This window comes from Halichoerus grypus, chromosome 5 (assembly GCF_964656455.1).
Source record: "Halichoerus grypus chromosome 5, mHalGry1.hap1.1, whole genome shotgun sequence".
NCBI classification, from domain to species: Eukaryota; Metazoa; Chordata; class Mammalia; order Carnivora; family Phocidae; genus Halichoerus; species Halichoerus grypus.
This window is the reverse complement of record NC_135716.1, coordinates 89,822,688-89,841,472: the sequence shown is the minus strand read 5'-3', so window position 1 is coordinate 89,841,472 and position 18,785 is coordinate 89,822,688. Positions and strand designations below refer to the sequence as shown.

The window sequence follows — 18,785 nt, the reverse complement described above, 5'->3', positions numbered from 1 at the left end:
TTTTACCCTGTTTTATTTTGAATCATAGCATTTACTAGTGCCTGATGATATTTATTTGTTTATGTCTACCTCTCCATCTCAATGTGAATTCCTGGAGAATAAGAACTTGATCCTGTTTTCCATAACTGTACCCTGAGCACCCAGCACGTGGGAGAGATTCAGTACATTTTGTTTTGCTTGAATGAGGAAAATCTACATCACATAATAAAACTGGAAATGTATGTAAAGCTATAGAGAGAGAGCAGAACTGTGGAAGAAACGCAAAACAAAAGCTTGTTTTAGGGTAAGCATTAGATTCAACTTCATTCTGTGGCAAAGAGAACCATAGCTGCACTTCTAGAGGGTGTAGTTAATTGCGTCTACCAAGGATAGGACAATGTTTCTCTTTCTTTTAGGAGCATAGCTAGTTATATTTTCGCTACTGGTTTCATCTTGCCTTGGGCTGGTGAAGGTGACAGCAAGAATGTTCCATTTTGATTTACAGGAAAACTATAAAATCAATTCAGTTCAGTATTTATATAAATATATCTACTCAGGAGAAAACTCAGGCCAACTATAACTCTAAATAGACCATGATGTCCCATGTGTCCTTGAAGCAACTGATATGAAATCTGTGGAATAAAAATTATTCTATTCTGTGGTCTGCCAGATTTCCGGGAGATTTGATATTCCCTCCTGTGTTTAAGGATCTAGCAGAAAAAGTCTCCAGTTTAGAAAATATGTTCTAAAAAATTGTGCATCAGTTATTTTGTCAAAGGAAAGAGCACTCTAAAACTAATCTGAACTCTTCATTTAAGAGTACAGTAAAAATCATTTTTTCTTTCTTTCTGATTCTGCCTTCAACCGCATAATCCTTTGACAGTGTGATTCAGTAGTTTTTGACACATCTGGAAATGGATGCTTTCTCATCCCTTTGAAAAACAGCTTTCCTAATCTGTTTTACTTTAGAGATAACAAGATCCCTCTGCAAAGCAGTTACTTTATTAAAAAAACACCCAACAAGCATAAAGGGCACATCTAAACCTATAGCCTCACGGTTATCAACTCTCAGGTTTTTCATAAATATCCAATAGGCCCTGTCAAGTTCAAAAACAGTCTCAGATGGAAATCCAGTGTTTGGTAAGAAAAGCACAAATACTCAGTCCTTCACATCCAGGAACAGGTTTTTATATGTATTTGATGCTAAGATGGTTGTGCAGGAAATACATGGACAATTTCTGCTTTGCTTAAAATGATTTCAAGTGGCTGCTTTAGAAATATGATTCAGAGTTAGGGGGAAAATGCAAGATCAACAACAACAAATTCCCTTAGACGTTAACAGCCACAGTGAAACACCAAGACTCAGCCACCCTTCCCTGTCCAACTGTAAGAGTTCCTTGATGTGGATCAACATACATCATATAGGATCCCTTATTGGTTGTGGGGGCTTAGTTCTCAAGATTGCTCAGCCTCTAGGATATACTATCCATTATAGCATTTTTAGCCCTGACAATTTAGAGTTGCTCTAATCATCTATTTTCCACCAGGATCTGGAATGCCAATTTACATGGTTTGACCACCAGGTGGCAAAAGTTGCCTGAGGAAAACTATACACCAGTTGCTCTAAAGAAAAAAGCAAAATACAAAGAAAAAAACCTCAGGCCTTCTATCTCTCCTGGCTTATTCTGGATCCACATGAATACAAAGTGACTTCTTTGTCATATATTTACATTCCCACAGGATGCATAATAGCATAACATCCCAGGTTGACTTATTTGGCTTAATTATTTTTATAAGCTTGGCTAATAGCTAAGGGACTTAGAGAAATAGGGAATCAACCCTTTCGTTAACAAAATCAGGTTAAGTATCAGCATGAAGAAGAGACTATGAGTATGACTAAACCACTAGACAAGGAGTTTCTGGGACTGAGGAAGCCACAAGACACAGTGGAGGAAGCATTGGTTTGGAGTTAGCTCTCTTTTGGAATCCTGACTTCCTACTCATATGTAGTTGAACAAGTCGCTTAACCCTTCTGAGTCTTCAACTCCTCATCTTTAGAATTAGGATAATAGCATCTTACTCACAGACTTGAGGTTTATATCAAATACTAGTTAATACATGTAAAATGTCTTAGCAGAGTGCTTGGAATATAGCAGGACAATACTAAAAAAAATGTTATCTCCTTCTCTCTGTCCCCCCTCACCCTCACTTATCTGCTCTACTAAGCAAGCAGATTTTCCCTAATTCTACTCCATCGATGACTTTCTCTTTTATCATCATCTAAATTAATGAAAATGGCAAGATGACCATTCAGTCAATACTGACTTAATAACTGTTCTCTTGTGCCACAGACCACTTACGCTTGTTTACTGCTTTTAAAAATTATAAATTATAACACATGTGGAGAAGTACATAGACTATAAATGTGTAGTTTAATGGATAATGGGAAAGAAAAGACCCAGCACTGCAGACATCTTATATGTGTCCTTTCATAACCATGACTTCCTTGTTAAGCTATCATATTAATCCTGATGTCTTTGTGTGGATTATTTTGGGATTTCTACATTTACAATATTTACAAATAGTAATAGTTTTATTTCTTCCTTTTCAAACCTTACACTTTTATCTCTTTTTCTTGCCTTACTGAGTTGGCTAGCATCTCCAATGTAATATCGAATACAAGTGTTTATAGTAGATAGCTTCCTGGAGCCGAGGGAAGTCTTTCAACTTTTCATCTTGATATATAATGTTTGTTGTAGTAATTTAAGAATAAACCTTATAAGGTAGAGAATTTTCCTTCTCTTGCTAGTTTGCTAAGATTTCTTTCGTAAATTGATATAGAGTTTTAAGCACTTTTTCTGCATCTATTGAGATGATGATATCATTTTTCTCAGTGTTAATTGATAAATTATATTGATTTTTACAATGTATGTTTTTCCTCTATTTCTGTTATAAAAACAACTTGTTTGTTATGTATTATTATCATTTTGTATATTGCTAGATCAGTTTACTTGTATTTTATTCAGGATTTTTGCATCTATGTTAATGGATGAGTTTGATTTATAATTTTCTTTTGTTGTACTATGCTTGACTGTGTTATTATAAGGTTTATGCTAGCTTTGTAAAATGAGTAGGGGAGGATATCCATTTTTTATTTCTGGGAATAATTTTTAAGATTAGAATTATTTCTTTTTTTTGAGTTTTGGTATCACTTGTAAATAAGATCATTTGGGTTTGGTATGTCTTATTCAGGAGGATCTTTAATTATTGATTTAATTTATTTAAATGATTACAACACTATTCATGTTTCTATTTCTTCTTGAGTCATTGTTGGTAAGATATACTTTTCTAGTGATTTGCTTATTTTATTTTAAGATTTAGTGGAATACAGTTGTTCATATCCTCCTACTATTTTTTACATTTCTGTAAAATCAGAGGAAAGTCTATTTCTTTATTCCTGATGATTTTTATTCCTGCTATGGCTTTATTACTAATATGGTTATTTATGCTTCCTTTTTTTGTGGTCTGCCTTTTATTTAAAAAAATTATCAAATTTTAAAAGTATTTTCAAAGAACCAGATTTTGTAGTATTTGTTCTTCCTTATTACATCTATATTTTCTTTTTTTTTTTTTAGATTTTATTTATTTAATTGAGAGAGCGCATGTGTGAGAGAGAGAGAAAGAGAGAGAGCAAGCCAGGGAGGGGCAGAGAAGCAGGCTCCCCACTGAGCAGGAAGCCCGATGTGGGACTCGATCCCAGGACCCTGGGATCATGACCTGAGTCGAAGGCAGATGCTTAACCAACTGAGCCACCCAGGTGCCCACACATCTATATTTTCTATGTCAATAATTTACTTATTTTTTTCTTCCTTTCACTTTATTTGGATTTATTTTGTTCATCTTTATCTAAGAACTTGAGGTTGATGTTTAGCTAATTAATTTTTCTTTCTTTTAAAAATGTATTCATTTAAAGCTGTGAGCTTCTCTCTGAGTATCCCTTGCTTTAGTTGCATTATAGAAATTTTGATATTCAGTATTTTCATTACCATTCAACTTGAAATCTTTCCTAATTTCTATTGTGACTTTTTCTCTTTGAAAACTTGGGTGTCTTCTCATTATTTTTCATAACAAATGGCCACCATAAGTTCACTGGGTTTTGAGAATATACTCTGTAGTTTTGATCCTGTGAAAATTTGCTGAGATGTGTTTTATGGTCCAGTATACCATTAATATTTTTAAGATAAGCATACCTGTGACCTCTAAGAAGCTATAGTACTATGGAAACTTAATATAGCCATATGAATAATTATAATAAGTAGTAGGAAATGATAACTAATGCCATAAAGGAAGCACAGATTAATTATGACCATGGGAATGCTAAGGGAGCCATTTCAAGAGGGACACATCTAACAAAGCTTTATGGAAGTGCCACTGAAATCTTAATCATAATCAAAAAGAGAACTCCGGGTGGAGGGTATTGTGGAGGAAAGACACAGAGATTGAAAACAGCAGGCTGTGTAGAGGAAATAGAGCTTAATTCTGTTTGCCTAGAGCATGGCATGAGTGAGCAAAAGGGAAAAAGCGGAAAGGTTTTGGAAAAGTAATTTGGTACGACCGCAGAAGCACGTATAGCAGGCCAAAGTGTTGGGTTCTGTTAGGAGGGAGCCATTGAGGGTTGTAAGCAGGAAACGAACAGCTGGATTTGGGGTAATTAATCTGATAGCTGTGCATAAGATAGCTCAATAAATTTAGCCTAACAGTCTCCTGTGCTTCTATACCTCCTAATATAACAATATTTATGATGGTATATTCTACAGTAAGAATCATTACCTGAGCTATAAAGAAGAGAGAAAGGGAATCCTTGTTCTTCATTGAGCATTGATTTTGTACCAAGCTCTGTAGTGGGCAGTTCACTATTTACTGCAGGTAATTTTTAATATTTTTTTCATATAATTACAATAACCCTATGAAATACTAATGAAAGTTTTAATTATGTTCACCTTACTGTATTTACTAAGGTAAAAGTGGACTAACAGGCCTTAGGATATTTTTAAAAACAAGGGTTGAAATAACAAGGACTGAATAATAACGCTCAGTAGCAAAGTTTAATTTTAACTTAGATATTAAACAGTCTTCCAGTTGAAATAGGGAGGCATTTAAATTTAGATAATGTTTCTTGAATCATTTTTGGGGTTAATACATCCTATAATAGTGTACACACACACACACACACACACACACACACACACACACACACGTTTGCTCACCTGAAGGCCCAGACTGGACCTGAGTCTTCACACTGGTCTCCTGCTCTGACAGCTGCATATTATCAGGGTCTAAGGGTTCCTTACTGTTCGGGTCAGAATGCTTCATATTATTAGAATCAGACTGATGAGCATCTGAAGGTTCTTTAGAGATCTCATCCTCTTGCACAGATGTTGACCAATTCTGATCCACAAATAAAATTCTGTCTTTGGTTTCAGTATCTAGTCAGTTTGAAGAGAATCCATTATACATAATGCTAGAAAAATTGACAATCATAAAATGTAAGAATTCCTTTGATTCCCTCCATGCAGTGTACCTGTTTGGGGTTTGGCCTCTTGGACATTCATTTTCATGATGTATTGCTGCCTTATCTGTTTAGCAAATCTGGCAGGGTTGTCCCATGGTATGTTGAACATCTCAGAATCTGTCCCATACATCATCTCAGAAGGCATTAGCTTTCCTTCTTCATTAACCTCAGAGAGTTTCAGGCTCTCAAAAGTAAACACTTTAAAGGCTCGTTCTACTTCATTCCAGCTCAAGACTTCTGTAAGAAAGCAGGAACTATGCTGCTAGGAATGCTCTTATTACCACATGGTACAGGGCTGACAGAGGGGCAGCCAGGGGGTCTGTCCACCACGATGACAAGGGAGTCACTTCACGCTGGGTGTTGACCTGACTTTAAACATGGGCTCCACAATTTTGCAACAAATATGGATAGTACCTAATAATAAGAAAGCTGCACAGTCAAGATATAATCTGTCAAGACAATGCTCACAAATTGCTTCATAGCTTAATCAGTATTAGGTGTATTAGTACTAATTCACATGGACTCTCCAGGGTACCATATTGGTTAAATATGTTTAAAACTTATCATTTTTAAGCAAAAGCACCTTTGCTACTGTTCTAATTTGAAGTAAAAAAAAATTACTCACTTGTGTCTAACATATACTTTATATTCAGTAGGTTTTATTGTTCCTTAGGGCTCAGAAAAGGCCTCTTTTCACCCACTTCAACTGGTGTAGCACTTCCCATAATTGCTCTTCAAAGATTATCAGCTTTCAATTGGCCCTATTCATTTGTGCATTTATTTTCTCACAGCATTTATTTATCCATTTACCCACTCCCTCCCTCCCTTGCTTGCTCACTCGTCTTTGTTTTCTATGTATTAGGCTTTGTCATAGGTCCCTGAAATTCAAAGAAAAGATTTGGTTCTTGCACTTTAGAAGTTCAGGGCAGAGGGGTGGGAGGTAGGTATTAGCAAATAATCATGGGATTCCATGAGGAAAAGTAAAATGATTGTGGCAGATCAATGATTCCGTGGTAACCTCCACTTTTTCTCCAATAGAAATGAGGACACAGGGAGGGCTCTTTTGGGAAAAACATGAGGCAATTCAGAAGAGAGACAGGGAAAAGGTAAAAGTTACAGAATTAAGGAAAGTTTACTCATTCATTCATTTTGCAAACATCTTTTGAGCACATATTAGTTGTCAAGGATTATAGTAAAAGCTGGGACCACAGCAGTAAAGTTAGCAGTGAACCCCGGATCTTCTAGAGTATCTATTCTGGTGGCTGGAAACAGGGCAAACAGATAAGTGTATGCCATATCAGAGATGATAAGAAGGATAAAGCCAGGAGAGGGGGTAAAAAGTGATAGCGGTTAGGGAGGGGCTTCTTTTTTTATATAAGGTAGTCAGAGAAAAACCCTCTAAGCAATTAAGCAAAAATATGAAGGAAGCAGGAGAGTAAGTCCTGTGAATATCTGGAAGAAAAGGGATGGAGGCAGGAGAAATAGTAAGTGCAAAGATCCTGAGGCAAGGGGTTGACCAACAGGTTCAAGGAATCACAGCAAGGCCAATGTAGAATGAGTGGAGTGGAATGATGAGACCTTGACAGGTGATGAGCTCAAAAAGTGGGTGGCAGAACAGTGTAGATTATTCTTTGAGTGACATGGGTGGCCACTAGAGAATTCTGAGTTAAGAAGGTACGTGGTGTGACTAACATTTTGGAAGGATGGTTCTGGTTATTGCATGAAAAAAAGGCTAGGTGAAAAAGTGAAAGCCTGTTGACCAACTGGAAAGCTATTGAAATAGTCCAAGTGAGAGGTGACAGTGGCCTGGGCTGCCATGGCAGTGAGGGATGTGGTGGTATTGGTTGTGGGGCATAAGAAACAAAGAGGAGGGGCGCCTGGGTGGCTCAGTTGGTTAAGCGACTGCCTTTGGCTCAGGTCATGATCCTGGAGTCCCGGGATCGAGTCCCGCATCGGGCTCCCTGCTTGGCAGGGAGTCTGCTTCTCCCTCTGACCTTCCTCCCTCTCATGCTCTCTGTCTCTCATTCTCTCTCTCTCAAATAAATAAATAAAATCTTTAAAATAAAAAAAAAAAAAAAAAAAAAAAAAAAAAAAAAAAGAAACAAAGAGGAATCAGGGATGACTCTAGGTTTGGGAAGAAAACAGTTGCCATTTACTGAAATAAGGAGGACTATGAAGGGACAAATTTCAGGGAGTCAAGAGTTTGGTTTTGGATCTGTTAAGTATGAAGTGCTGATAGAGAGAAGAGGAGAGAAGAAGAGGAGCAAGGGTTTTGGAGGGGACATGTAAGCAGGATATGTGTGACGTGGTAATGGTAGCAACAGAAACAAGAATCCTGTGCTGTGTGTAAGACAGGGTGGAGAGAGCATGGAGTCATACCACAGGCAGAAGGAGAGGTGGAGTGTGGCAGGATATAGGCGAAGGACACACATTCTCAGGAACATCAGTAACAGGGTGGTTATGTAAACCAAGTTCTCCACATACCCAGGTGGGTCGGCTCTCCCCCGCTTTCCATGAGGTGATGACATGACAGTATTCAAAAGATTTTGTTGTTTTCTTACCATTATGTCTACTTAAAAATCAAAGAACAAATCAAGAATAAAATATTTCATGATTTGCTTAGAGTGAGAAATGAAACGAGGTGCTTTTCTCTTTTCTAGGGTAAATGCTTTCTTGCCAAATAAAGATGTCTATAATTTCATGTTCCTTCTTGTAAGTAGGAATGTATCTGCTGATTGCTTCAAGTGGAAATTAGGTTGGTTTTTATTTTTTAAAGATTTTATTTATTGAGAAACAGAGAGAGAAAGAGAGAGCATGAACAGGGCGAGGGGTAGAGGCAGAGGGACAAGCAGACCCCCAGCTGAACAGGGAGCTAGATGTGGGGCTCCATCCCAGGACCCTGAGATCATGACCTGAGCCGAAGTCAGACACTTAACTGACTGAGCCACCCAGGCAGCCCTGGAAATACAGTTTTTGAAGGAAATGGCTGTATCTAAAATCCCAGTGAACTCTGCAATGAGAAGCTGATTTTAGATTCTCAAAATTACCTCTCTTTCCGCTGTCCTCAAAGATCATAAAATGACCCTTCCTTCTATGAGAGGAGGTGAACTTGAATCAACACACTCTAGGCACCACACCGCCAGGGGGCTCTCTACTCTGTGCTTTTACCTAGGATAGGGATCACCATGCTTTCTGCAATGATGTCAAGGAAGGGATGTGGGGGTGCGTTGTGGGGAAAAAGAAGGAAGAAGCAGATTATTCTTGTCATGGAAACGCAGTGGAAAGAAGACCCAGGGCATCAAATTGAAGAATGTTATGCATCATAGCTGTCATACTATTGCTAATGACATTATTCAAGGTTAGAGAACCAAAATACCCACCTCAGCCTCTGAAAGCTCTTTCAATAATCAAAATACTTTTTGCAAATAGGAGTGTAATCTTAAGAAGCACGTATGACCATAAATGAATGAATTTAAACTAAGGCAAAAAAATCTACTCACCATTTGTACAGAAGTGCATGAGCTCATGAATTGTAGCTAGACGTTTAGTGCTGTTCCATGGCGGGGGCAGAGGGAATTTAAGGAATTCCCACAGTGGCAACTTGGACTGCATCTCCTGCTCAATTTGAACTGGGTCAAAATTCTTTTGGTCCTGATGAAAAAGAGCAACATGACAGAAGACATTAGAGTAAGCTGTCAAGTGCCTTATGCATATGGAGAAGGCAAAACCTGATACCTTCGCTCTCATTATTTGGAAACAGGGGAAATCAATGGTAATTGGGGAAGACAAACTGTTGGTATTTTGCTGAAGGTCAAAAAAGCTCGTTCTCACTTTGCCAGAGGTTCCTTGTGCACAGAAATGATGGATTCTTCATTTGCTGTGACAAACTGCCAAAGTCTCATATATATTCATCTCTCCCTTCTGAGATCCTTCTCTGGCTTCCACTAGTTTTTCACATTGTTAAGATAGCTAAAGCAAATAACTATAAGGTTTTAATGCAAATTTGGTGTACTCACAATCAATTAAATGGTTAACTGGGCCTCTATAATTAGACAAGTTTTCTTTGCTCCCATATGCACCTCTATTTCCTGAGGTCTCACTTTGCAAGCAGGTATCCATTTTGAATATTACTTTTAATTCCATCGGTGAAACTATCTAACCCCAATTTCTTCAATGAATGATTACAAACAAGGCTTTCTTGCATCACTTCTCCTCAGGGAAACCCAATTATTATTACCTTTAGAGCATACTTCTTGTAAGCATGTGCATCATGATAGTCCAATAGGAGAGGGCCTTTGGGCACTGCTTTGCTTTCATTTTCTTCTTCAGATAAGAATATTTCATGGAGATTCTATTCAAATTGAAATATAGTGACTTAAAAAGAGAATCCATACTTTTTCAAAGCATGCAAGCTCTTTGGATATCTCATGCCATCTGACCTTTTTCTCCTTCTCTGTGAGACAGAGAGAGGGCAGGATGGACACAATGTGAGCTGCAATTCTGTGGTCCAGCCCATCTGCTCTAGGAGGCGGCTGCACCAGGCTGGGCGGGACAAGGTCTTCTTCAGTTGCCACAACCTGTTAAAGTAAACAGGTGGGAGGAGTCAGTTTGATGGTCAGCTCTTTACTGACACATATTTCCATTGCTCTTAGTAAAAACAAAGCGGTCTCTACCAATAACATACGGTGATGACACAAAGTGGCAGCGTATAGCAAAATAAAAAAGAAAATGTTTACAACGCATGCATTAAAGTAGATATAATTTTAACGTATGCATGAGAATAGATAACACAAAACACAAATGGTAAACAGGAAAATTTACTATGACAAAAATCAAAATAACAATATAATAAATTTTTTTCTTAATGATTTACTCTTTCTCTTGAAGCACTCGAAACCGCCCCCACCTTTGGGTTCAGTAAGTATTTATTGAGTGCCTACCATATGCCAAGCACTGTATGGGGCATCTTCTCTTACATTATCTCATTTAAGCGTCACAGAGACATTGTGGAGTATATATTATCTTAATTTTACAGAGGAAGAGCTAGGGTGACTGAAGTTAGTGACTGGTGCAAGCCGAAGGCTACTGAGTGGGAGGAACTGGGGTTCAGGTCAAGTCCTCATTCTTTCTTCAAAAGAGTGATAGATGGTGAGATCAGTAAAGGGTAATAGTCTCCTTTATAGGGGGAAACTGAGGTCTAGAAAGATTATGTGGCTTGTTCAATTTTACCTGGCAAACAAAAGAAGTTGAAATGTAATCAAGGTAGGCACCTTATTTATAGCTTTTCTCTTCACCTTATATCCTGCAATCATCCTCTGTGATTTCACATAGTTTTACAGGGTTTCTCAACCTTAGAACCGAATTAGACAGTTATTTGTTGTGGGTTTGGTTCTGTGCGATGGAGAATGTTTAGCAGGACCCTTGGCCTCGATCCATTTGATGCCAGTATCACCCCTCCAATTGTGACAACCAAAAATATCTTCAGACATTGCCAAATGTCCCCTGGGAGTAAAAATCAGCTGCTGTTGAAAACCACTGCTATAGATGGATAACAAAATAGCCTCCCATCCTTCACCTTTTGTCAACTCCTTACTTTCCAAAGAGCCACTCATATCTCCACTCTCTATCTCCGATCATCTCTTGGACCCACTCCAATCACAAAAGACCACTCAGAACTGTTCTACCTCTGAAATGTTAAACTCTAATATCTTGTCTTGGAAAATCCTATCCCATTCCTCTTATATTTCAATTTTTTTCATCCTATTATTAAGCTTTTTTTCAATCAACACTATCTATTATTCGTTGCCTTCTCTGGGTCAGGCACTGAGGTCATCAGCTGCTGCCTGTAATATACCAGGTGCTTAATAAATGTTTGTTGCTTTTAATTGAGTTGAATAAAATAATAAAGACTAAGATAAATAAAATGATGATACTGCAAGCTCTATAGGGCTTTTCAGCTTTTATAAATTTATTAATATAATAAAACTACTGGTCTCCCAGAAACCTTATGGGGTAATGAAAGGCAACTGTGAGTGTGCTTTTCTAATTGGTTAGAAAACTAAAGCAGACATAAAAATGTATACTGGAGGTAAAAAAGATGATAGAGTCTGAACAGGACTTTAAACATTTGAATATTCAGAGACATAAAGGAATGTGTTACATCCATGCAATAAGGACAATGACAGGCAGTTGTAAAAAGAAGTTGGAGAATTTATAAATTAAAGACATTTATTGTTGAGAAAAAACTTCAAGAGCAGACTGGACTCCACTGAAGAATGAATTAATTGGAAGTTAAGCTGGAATTCCCAAAAAGATAAAATTGATGGAAAATGTAAAAGACAAGGAGGAAAACCCAGAAGTTCCACGATCCAATAAAAGGATAAATCAATAAAAAAAAATATTCGAAGGTATATTTAATTCAGCAAATACAGATTCAGTGTCTGCTGTGGGTTAGGTGTGGTTATGGTTCACTGGGCATACAGCGGTGAACAAGATTAGATTAATTCCCTGCTTGCATGGAGCTTGTATTCTAGTGAAAGGGGGAAGGTAAGACACAAAGCAAATAAGTTATTTTAAGAAGAGTGGTTGTTGATAAGAAAATAAAACCAGGCGATGTGGTAAAAATCACTTTGTGTTGTCAGGGGCTTCCTTTGGGTCAGGTGGGAGAAAGGCTAAGGAATACAATTTCCACTGGGCACTGAATGAGAAGAAGTATCCTCCAGGCAGACATGTGGGTGCAGAACTTTCTAGGAAAAGAAGTGGGAGTAAAAACCTAAGGTGGAATTAAGTAGTGTAGTTGAGGAAAACCCAGAAGGCCTATGTAGATGATGAGTAGTAAGAGTGTGTGTGTGTGTGTGTGTGTGTGTGTGTGTGTGGTGAGGGGGGCAGGAGATGAGATGACAGATCAGTCCAGACCCATAGTTTTAGGGTCTTCCAATGTAAGGAATTTTGATTTTATTTAGAATGTAATCAGAAACCAGATTATAGTCCTTTAGATTGTTAATGACAATGATAAAACAAAACCCTACCTGAACATAGCCTTGTGTTATGAATTATAAAGAGAAAACTCTAATAGCTGCCAGAAAGAAAAAAAACAGATTATTTACAAAGAAAAAAGTATCAGATTGACATGAGATTTCTCAGCAACATTAGAAGAAAGAAGACAACAAAGCAATGCCATCAAAACACTTTTCCATTCAGATTGACTAGGCTCTAAGGCAGTTTCTGAGACTTACACTTGGGCAAGTTACTTAACCTTTTTATGCCTCAGTTTCCTTATTTGTACAATGGGGAACAAAAATAGTTTCTGCTTCATAGGGTTGTTCTAAGAATTAAATGAGTTTATTTATAATAACTCTTTTCAAACACATATAGAAAACTCATGAGAATTGACCACGTACCTCAGGTCACACAGGAAGCTCAGGAAATTTAAAAACATTTTTTAACATGCAGACCATGTTTACTGACCATAATGCAATAAAACTAGGAATTGACAATAAACAATGGAAATGAAAATAAAAGATTTAGAACTGAAGAGATTGAAAGCATCAAGATGGCAGCCCAAGAAATACTCAAAGGGAAATGTGTAGCCTTAAGTAAAGCAAAAAGCCTGAAAATAAAAGAAGTAAGCTTTTGATTAAAATGAAATGCAAAATAAACTCAAAGAAATCAGAAAGAAGGAAATAATAAAGAGAAATGAAGAAATTAATTAAACAGAAAGTAGAAAGGAGTTGATCAAGGAAGTAAAATGCTAGTTCTTTGAAAAGACCAATACAATAGATATACCATTGACAACCATGATCAAGGAGAGAGAGGGGACAAATAAATAACATCAGTCATAGAAAAGGAGAATAACCAGATGCCAAACAAATTTTAAAATGCATGTAAGTGAATAAAGAACGTTATACGATATTGAAAACACAAATAAAATTGGCATATTTATTAAAAAATACTAATGACTAAAATTGGCCTCAGGAAGAGAAAAATCTGATTAAATTTACAAGTATAAAAGAAATTTTAAAGATAAAGACCATTAACCACCCATCCACCTGGCTACGTCCTCTTTCTTGTCCGTTAAAATGACACCAGACACAGTTTGAAGGATACATCTCACGAAACTTCAGGGGATGTGAGATCAATTGTTCCAGAGCATAGCAAAAGAAAGGGGATTAAAGCAGATGATCAAAGTAAATTTAGTTTTATCTAAAGTGTTCCATAATCTTTGTAAAGGAGAATACACTCAGGGATTATGTGTGTAGTTTAAAATAGTCCAAACCAAAAGCAAAGAGAGATGAAGTGACGGACTCAAGGTTACCCAGCTGGGAAAGAATCTTCGGCATGTACCCACCTACCTGTTCCAGCATACAGTGTAGTATCAGGGGCACAGAGATGAATTCTTCTGGAATCGGATTCAGCAAGTCATTGTAATATCTCATGTCTACTTCAGTTGTGCAGACAAAAGCCACTGTAAAATATACAATATATCACTGCTCAAATAAGATGTGTTCTCCATTTCTTCCATCAAAATTTTATCCATAAATTCAAACTGTCACCGTGCACTAATGAAAGCGGGACATGTAGGTGGAGGGATGTCTGAAAGCAAGATGGAGGACAGCCAGTAGTCCTTAATGCACTAGCTCACTGTGTTGGTCTTCGGGTTTCATACATGCCTGATGGGGGCGCTTGTGGTTCCTCATTCTGTGCTTTCTTCTTGCCAGGGGTTGGAGCAACAGGTTGTGGCGCCTAAAAGTAGAAGAATTCAAAAGAGACGACTGAGATATCCAGCTGAGAGATGCTTTCGTCAAATGCGGGTATGATGGGGTCTGACAGGATTCTGAGATTGTATGATGTTCACACCACAGAATCATTGGCTAATATTAGGAGCAAACGAAAGGGTTTTGTCTGAGGAAGGGAAGAAGTTAACAGGTATGGACACTTTTCAGTTTTCCCTAACAGAGCCTATTGAGCAATTGCCAGGAGAGGGATGGGAAGATGGGGCACTGGTCCCTGGGTGACTCAGAATCACACCATTCTCCCTCTTCGAGTCCTTCAATGGTTCCCCATCACCTTCCAGGTACAACCCAAACTCTTTAACTCAGCACCAAAGGACATCTGCTTCCATTTTCCGGTGGGAGTTTGTGTTGTTGTTCTCCATTTTGCACTACTACCTGGGAGCACAGACTTATCCTGTAGTCCTGGCTTGTGCCCTAATACTTCTTTCCTTTGACCCCATGTCTGTGTACATGCACCTTTGCCCCTTTCTTGAGAATGCCTTTCTGTCCCTTCTTCCACTAGGTTTTCCTGTAGGCAAATCACACATAGCCTTCACCACATCACTTACCCGGCTGGGTGAGGCTCTCCTGACTCCTCCCTCTCCCCTGCTGCTCCTCTCCAGGTCAGGTTAGGTACCAAATTTTCAGTGTTTCTACTGCAGCCTGAGCTGACTGTTCTCACCATGCTATGTTGAAACCACCGTTGACATGACTGCCATTCTCTTTAAAAGTTAATCTCAACAAGGGGGACAGGGGAGGAGTCTTGTTCATTATTGCCAGCATCTTGTGCAAGGCTAGCACATGGTAGGTGCTAAATATATACCATGATTAATTTATCAATAGCCCTCTTCTTGTTCCAGGTGCTGAACGTGGCTTCTAGCATCAACTCTCCATGTGGCAGGTAGTTAGGGAGTTTTAGTGTTGTGCCTGGGAGCCTCTCCTTGTTCCCACCCTCATGACTTAAATCCCAGCAGGCAGAATTTCCTTCCTACAAGTATTTATGTAATTTTTCCTTCGTGTGTTTTACAAATGTGAAAATCAATTTGTTCAGTTGATCATTCAGCTCACTAAAGACATCCCAGAATGTGCTACCTCAGTAATTGACAGGGCTTCCAAGATAGGTTTCTCGTTAACCACTTGTGGGATATTGATAAGGTGCATGCTTTCCAAATAGTGTTGGTGCTGCCTCTTCCAATCCAGGGTGTCATACATCAAACAGGCAATATTTTCAAAAATATCGGTACCCAATTCCAGCTACAGGTGAGAAAATTAATGACAGTTAGTTATTAGTGTTTTGTTGTTGGAATCAGATGTATGGTTCATTTCCCTCTTAACAGATAAACCAAGCACTTCCCCAAATCACTGAATCCCAGCCATGGTGAGTGAGTCTTCATTTGTTGAACCCTTCTTGACCATCTTGTTCACCACAATGCAGACTGTTCCCTTTGGAGGGTCGTATGGCTGCATAATACTGTAAGAGTCTAATGAATGCTTCAACTAAGTGAAAAACAACCTGTCCATTAATTTCAGCAACGTGGCCTATATTCTGATGTCTCAATTTCTAAAACAACATATTAGATAGGTAATTTCAATATCTCTTCTGTGCTACCGTCAGAGGAAAAAACCCCTAAGATATAGATAGTCTACTGCTTTTGTATCTAATACCCACAAGTTTTATTATCTAGCAAGCAAATTGTGGATCAGATACCCCTATTACTTTTGCTTTTATTTCCAGAACTGGAAAAGTACTGTTATCACTAGGTCTGCCTGCTTGAAAGCAAAGAAGCGTTAAGTAGGCTTATCCTAGATCTGAGTTACAGAGGTAAGGTAGGATGAGATAGCTTCTTGGGGGGCCAGTGAATCACAGTCTGGCAGGAGTCCAGGGAAGTGCAAGCTCTGCCCACCTTCAAGGTGCAGCTGCCAGTCTGGGCTTCACGTGCCTACACTAGGACTGAGCATTCTTCAGTTAAGTTTCAACCTGCTAGTCGTCCACCCAAATTCTGGCACAGAAACACGTTTTTGTTTGTATCTATAAGAAATATGGTAGGACTTCTGCCCCTTCTGATCCCTTAGCTTAACTAGTTTATTCATTTTTCAAATCAAACAGCAGATCACTTGCTAAAAGCCAGAAAATTATTTCAGCAACCAAGGTCTTAACTTGAGATGTTGCAGATGTCTTACATGAGCAGTTAGCACTTCTTGATGGGCATTTATTTGATGTAAACCTTTCGTTACCTTTTGTTCAGCAAAAATATAGCCTGCTTGTTTGCAGACAAAGTACAAAGGTACTAATGCTCTCTGTCTTCCAGAGAGGAAGAGGACTCCTTGGCTGGCTTCTGCTTTGGATATGAGGCTATTACCAACTTACATATATAGCTGAGTGTGTGATATCATGTATCCACACCATGTAGTTAGTTTATTTCTATGAGAAGTAGATTTATTACTTCTATGTTTCTCAGGTGATCTAAATTTTAATATGAACTTTGTTCTTCAATATTAAACCCAATGGCCTTTCTTTTCAAATCCAGCTCCATGACTGAACTGTTTTCAAGGCTCTCTTTCCCCATCATCTTCAATGCTGGGTTGTTCACCCACAAATCATACCTTATATAGGCATGCTTGGGCTCTAAAAAAAAAATACTGCAATTGGACGCAGACCAGTTGGTCTGACATGAAGAAGATATTCAATAAAAACTTGCAAATTGATTGATAGGAGATCAGTGTGTCCAGCTGGGCAGCACAGCCGTAAATGGCTCCCCAAATGACTGAATGTTTTCATTCCTGATGATTACTTTCATGGCCCAACTAGATGCCCTCGATGGTAACTTTCTAGTTCGGAGGTCAGGAATATTGTACCATAACTAGTATTTCCACTGAGATGATAATATTTTTTCAACATAAAATTTTCTGAACTTTAATTGCCATTTAAATTCTTCTACTCTATATTTAAAAAAAATAGTCAATTCACTTTCTTTAAAAATGGAGTGATTAAAATCTTCTAATGAACACAAAATTGTGGACACTGGAGGAGGAGCAGGGTGCTGGGAATGGTGCTGGGTCTTTCAAAGCTGTGATTGTGTGCCTTGGTGTTATGATATCTGTGTACTGAAGGTGCAATGGGATGTACTCAGCTCTTGTCAGTGCATACCTGGGGGGTAAATAAAATACAAAGATGAGAGCCCTAACTAGAGCAAGAGCAAAAGATACTTGGCCTGAGGCTGCCTTCAAAGACTCTTTTTATTGTTTCCTCTGAATTATGGTTCAGGAATGATAGGGCTGTGATCTCCTATGCCCTCTTGAACCAAAAATGTATGCAAGTTCTTGAGATGGTATGACATGAAACAGTAAAGGACAGAAGGTAGTACCTTCTTTTCTGAACTCAGGTTTAGGAGGCAGAAGAGTGAAAGACAAAACAGGAAAGATGAAGGTATCTAGATGAAGGGGTGGACAGAGGCCAAGCCAAGAGAGCTTGGAGTAACCAGTTTTGCTTAAACCAAGCTCTGCCTTCAGCCACAGCTTCTTTATGCTTAGCTTCTTTTCCATGTATAGGACAAGGCTAATATTTATTCTTACTTTTGGCAAGGTATCAGGATTCAGTGTTCTGTTTCTACATAGTGACATCTAATGCTTTATGTTGACAGTCTTAATAACTCAAACTGATCTGTATATTGTTACTTATTCAAATCCTGTCCATCCTTCAAGGTTCAAATCTGGGTCTCCCTCTCCTCAGAGTTTTCCTTACTTCACCATGTGCACATCCACCTCAAGGTTATGCAATCAGAGACTCTGGTCGTGAGAAATGTTCACGCTCCAACCCCGGGGCCTCTGTTTGTTGGAACGGGGGGTCAACCAGAAAGAGACCTGAGAAGTTTTGTGTAACAGCAATGCCTGGATATCTTCCACAACATCCGTGAGAAGTAGTCACTCAGCCTTCTTTTTAAAAACACCCTAGTGTATCAAACATTTGCTATTACGTTGTGATGCATCCCATTTCTTCTTTTTCTGAATTAGTAGGAAATTTAGTGTGTGTTTCACATAACTGAGCACATAGGGGTATGGCACCTTGAACACCGCTTCTCTGTTTCATGGTTTTGGTCATGCCTTTCTGTAAGATCCTCAGTAGCAGGGACCAGTAAATGCTCTCAGAAAACACCTGTTAATTGTTGGGGTGGGGCCAAGTCATCCTATTAGATAGACCTTGCCCGCCAAATATATTAAAAATACAATTTTAGCAATAAAATTAAGGACCCAGAAAAACAATATTTTGAGCTGATATATTTAAAAAAAGAAAAACAATGTAATTTGAAAAACTGTAAAATTTACTATTATATGTTATATATTAAGACTACTGCCAAGAACATGGTTGATGTATGACTCAAAACCACCTGCCACCAAATAAAAGAATTACCATCCTTCATTTCCATCTCCATCTTATTCTTTGCCATTAATTCATACACTAAAAG

General features: G+C 38.3%; 1 protein-coding gene across 1 annotated transcript in view; it reads right to left on the bottom strand.

The window, feature by feature from the left end:
- SPAG17 (sperm associated antigen 17) overlaps positions 1-18,785 on the bottom strand; it is a 219,474-nt gene that overhangs the window by 112,084 nt on the left and 88,605 nt on the right. Inside the window, exons 8-15 of the mRNA XM_078072554.1 lie at positions 15,415-15,576; positions 14,221-14,293; positions 13,903-14,015; positions 9,991-10,128; positions 9,789-9,902; positions 9,052-9,202; positions 5,561-5,788; positions 5,247-5,465 (exon numbers count right to left, since the gene is read on the bottom strand). Coding sequence (XP_077928680.1) covers positions 5,247-5,465; positions 5,561-5,788; positions 9,052-9,202; positions 9,789-9,902; positions 9,991-10,128; positions 13,903-14,015; positions 14,221-14,293; positions 15,415-15,576 — 1,198 coding nt within the window. The remainder of the gene's footprint in view (positions 1-5,246; positions 5,466-5,560; positions 5,789-9,051; positions 9,203-9,788; positions 9,903-9,990; positions 10,129-13,902; positions 14,016-14,220; positions 14,294-15,414; positions 15,577-18,785) is intronic.